At 34.8% G+C, this 3962-nt stretch overlaps 1 protein-coding gene across 1 annotated transcript in view; it reads right to left on the bottom strand.

The window, feature by feature from the left end:
- Nucleotides 1-575: 575 nt before the first annotated feature.
- The window catches only part of LOC107480229 (callose synthase 5), a 14260-nt gene continuing 10873 nt past the window's right edge, over nt 576-3962 (bottom strand). The window contains exons 24-29 of the mRNA XM_052258421.1: nt 3337-3449; nt 2972-3201; nt 1962-2759; nt 1624-1674; nt 1286-1471; nt 576-1102 (exon numbers count right to left, since the gene is read on the bottom strand). Of these exons, the coding sequence (XP_052114381.1) occupies nt 872-1102; nt 1286-1471; nt 1624-1674; nt 1962-2759; nt 2972-3201; nt 3337-3449 (1609 nt within the window). The 3' untranslated portion in view covers nt 576-871. The remainder of the gene's footprint in view (nt 1103-1285; nt 1472-1623; nt 1675-1961; nt 2760-2971; nt 3202-3336; nt 3450-3962) is intronic.

Below are 3962 nucleotides of genomic sequence, written 5' to 3'. Positions count from 1 at the left end.
AAAAAAAAATATATAACAACAGAAGTCTTTCAAAGATGGCTATCCTCTTAAATATTAACTTATGTGTATTTTCTAATATTTTTATATAATAAAAATATTTCTTATATATTTTATAATAAAATATAATTAATTCTAAAAAATAAGTTTCTTTTTATATATTATGGGAATATTTTCCATAAACAATCATTTAGACTTTGAAAAATAAATTATATTTATTTGTTGATATTTTTAAATTGGTGATGCTGTATAGTGTAATTTTAAAGTTTCTCTTTAGTGTATTTGAAAATAGTTTAAAAAAAAGTTAGAAAAAAATAATTGAAAACAACAATATCAAAAATGTAGTATAATATTATAAATATACTTTATTAATAATGATATATTAAAAATTATATAATTATTATCTATACAAAATTGACGTGGGACAATTATAAAAAATAATGTCATAAATTCATTTTATAATATATTGATATCAACTTTTATATAATAAATATAAAAATAGATAGTTAGATGGAATTCATGACCACTCCGTTTAAACAATTGGTATGATAAAAGGACTTGGGTGGGATTAGTGAAACTGAAACTGAAACTGAAACAGCTATTATTAGCTCAGGAAGATGACAAAAAATTGTATCGAAACTACTTGCGCCTAGATGAACTTGAGAGACTATCATATCGCAAAATTATATAAGCCACTGCACTTTCTTTTGTTGGTACAACATAACATCACTGCTGCCTAAGGTTAATTCTAAGTTCTACTGTACAATCTCAATGTTGAAATTTGCTGTTATAATTGCCTAAACCTTGCTCTGGTACCTGAGATATGGTACCGTCGTCTTTCGTATTGGTATTATCCTGTGTATGTTACAAGGGATTATTTATGCTTCTTTCCACCCGCCAGAATACGCTGGATTTGAAGTCCTCGGCTGAACGCTTGATTGAATAGCAACCGAGTTTGGAATTCTGAAACAAACGGGAACCAAGCTAATATGGCCACTGGTCCGAAGATAAGCAATCCCATCACGTATTCATACCCTCTTGATAAAGCTTTGACGGACCCCCACATTCCAATTGCCTTCACCAATGGCCTACATGCTTGAGATATCTGCTCATATAAAGATAACAGCAACATAAATCACGAGAGAATCTTCTCTGATTGCATGAATTAATCAAGTCGGCTTAGATGGTTTTGGGATTTAATATAAACAGCAATAACTTTGAGGCAATCAAATATCTTTTCAGCATGAGCAGACAAAGCAAGAGGCAATGACCACTAAAAACAAATCACCTGTATAAGTGCCCATCCTGTTGGTAAAAAAGCTAGGAGGCTCCTAAGAATGTCTTGAACTGTGAGACTAAGTAGAGTAAACATCAAGACTAGAGCGACAATGCTTCCAATGAACAAAAGCAGTTTGAGGAGACGAAATATCAGCTGAAAATCAGCACTGAACTTCTTCCTACCCATAGACACAATCTGCAATTTTAGATGCCGGTATGCCACTGGTTAATTACTAAGATAATTATCAAGCTGTTTATTAATAATGAAATTATTAATTATTTTAAGCTCAATGGTAAAAAATGCTCTACTAACTCAAAACGAACTTTCATATATCAATAAATACCAACCTTCAAAATGATCATAACAGCTACTATGACTAGCCAGGACAGACCATAAACCTGGGGAGAAATGAACGTTAGAAAGATCTCTTTTATATGTAAACTTGTGTTTGTGTTTAGTATTTCTTTTCCATTTTCTGCTTTGTTCACCGGGGAGGGCATTAGTTATTTATTTATATTGGGTAAACAGGGAGGGTGTTTTCGATAACAGACTAACTTCACCTATAACCAAGGAGTTTCATCGTCCAACATGTGTTAAAGGCTTAAAGCAATTAAGCCCTGAGGTCCAGATGCTAAGAGTTTGACATGAAAATTTAAAATAAAATTGAATTGGAAAGCATAATTACCATGATGCTTTTGTCACCTCTAGCTATATTTAGATGATACACAATTCCATACTGATAGACAAAGAAACGCAGGGCAAGAATCACCTCCGAAGTCCTCCCCAATAACCCAGTGAATTGCAAATGCTCTTGTTCCTCATTCCACCATGATTCCCAGCTCTTGGTAGCAGGAACACCAATACCACCTCCACTATTCATCCATTTTGTCCAGTCATCCCAGTCCTCAACTATCTTCTGCCACTCAAATCCTGATGGATTGAAAAGGAAAGGACTAAACAACCAAGAACAAACCAAAAACCACATTGACCCTGAGAGAAGAAGATATGCAGTTGAATCAGGAGCTGCTGATCCATAAAGCTTATAACACATAAGCAAGACAGCAAGCTCTAACCCTTTTACAAAGTGGCTCCTCGAGTACATTCTGTAATTTTCTGCGAACTTCTCATGACGAACTACAAAACCACGCCCAGTTGCTCTGTACTTTGCCCCTCCATGCAACAGAGTGCGCCCAAAGTAGTGCATCTTCGATCCTAGTGAGAAAGTGAAAAAAACGGGTGCTAGCTGCAGCTGCATTATTATGAGGTCACCTATAGCAGTTCTGAACCCTCTTTCTAGTCCTATTTCCATAACCATGGGCAGAGTCATTAGAAGGCCTATCTGAACAAGACTTTGTGAAGCCATTGCTTCCTTTAGTGGATCGTCGCCCCTTCTCTTTGCCAGTTTAACTATTGCATTTTCAAATCCACTCAATGACAGATAGAGTTTTCCATATAGGAAAGCATAAACTGTAAGGGACACTGCCTGTGATTACCAGAAGAAAACGTTAGTGCTAGATCCAGGGTTAGCTAATTAAGCAAAAAGGGTAAGATTTAGGGTGTGTAAAACTGAAAATTATATAGGCAAGTGAGCAGAAGTATATTTCCCATAATCTATTTAAATTAGTTGGACTTATTTTATATGAAAGATGTTTGATAATTTTCTGATTAATCCTAAACCAAAGCATTAAGCATTACCATAGAGCTGACATAAAATCCAACAGTTGTAAAATAGAATGATAGCATTCGGAAAAAATCAAATCGATGCCCCAGCCGGTATATATCCCTGCTTAGTGTCTGCTCTCCATTACCACAGGCCACTTTTGCTTCAAAAAGAGAAATTTGATTGAGGCCAACATCTCTACCCTTTCCAACTTGGATATATTCATGATGAGTAACGTTTCCACGTCTTAGTGTTGAGTTGAATCCTACATAGACAAAGCCATACGATACAAGGCCAATAAAGAAATATCAAATACATACCAGCTAAAAGATAAAATAGAATAAGAAGAAGAAAGAAACAAAGATAAGTCATTGCTAAAAAGATGTTTCAAAAGCATTACCAGCAAATATATCCTCACTTAAATTGATGCCACGAGAAGCCTTGCTGAATCCTCCACGGGTGAAATGGAAAATTCTATCAAAAACATCAGGATGACCATAGTGGAACCGAACCCTACAATCGAAAAACTAAATCATAAGCTGGATGATGTGTATTCTGTATTACATGTATTCCCCTTTTTCCACCCCCAAATTACTTCTTTGCTTGCAACAATGTAGAAGATATTGATGATTATTGTCTCCGAACGTTCAAATAGCACAGGAGATGTCATTTAAACAAGAAAATCAAACAAGACATAGGGAGGAAGCACAAAGTTCATCAGTAAGATAAAATAGGATTAACTATACTTTGAATAAGTTAACTGAATAAATTAATTTTAAATGCTTTAAATTTAGAGTTGCCAGTTAAAATGTTGCCTAAATTTGTGAAGCAGTAATAGTCATGTGCTTGTGAGGAGGTGCTTAGTTATCACACAGGAAAAACAAGCACTTTAAACAGTTAAGTTAATAACTGCTACTACATCAATCAAGCATTCTCCTACTATAATGGAGTACGTGACATGGATTACACATCACCAATTTGTCCTGTCATAAACATAATGTAATCACTAAGAGAGGGGGGGGGGTG

Source organism: Arachis duranensis, chromosome 3, assembly GCF_000817695.3.
Source record: "Arachis duranensis cultivar V14167 chromosome 3, aradu.V14167.gnm2.J7QH, whole genome shotgun sequence".
NCBI lineage: Eukaryota > Viridiplantae > Streptophyta > Magnoliopsida > Fabales > Fabaceae > Arachis > Arachis duranensis.
Note: the sequence above shows the minus strand (reverse complement) of the source record. Positions and strands in the feature narration are given on the sequence as shown.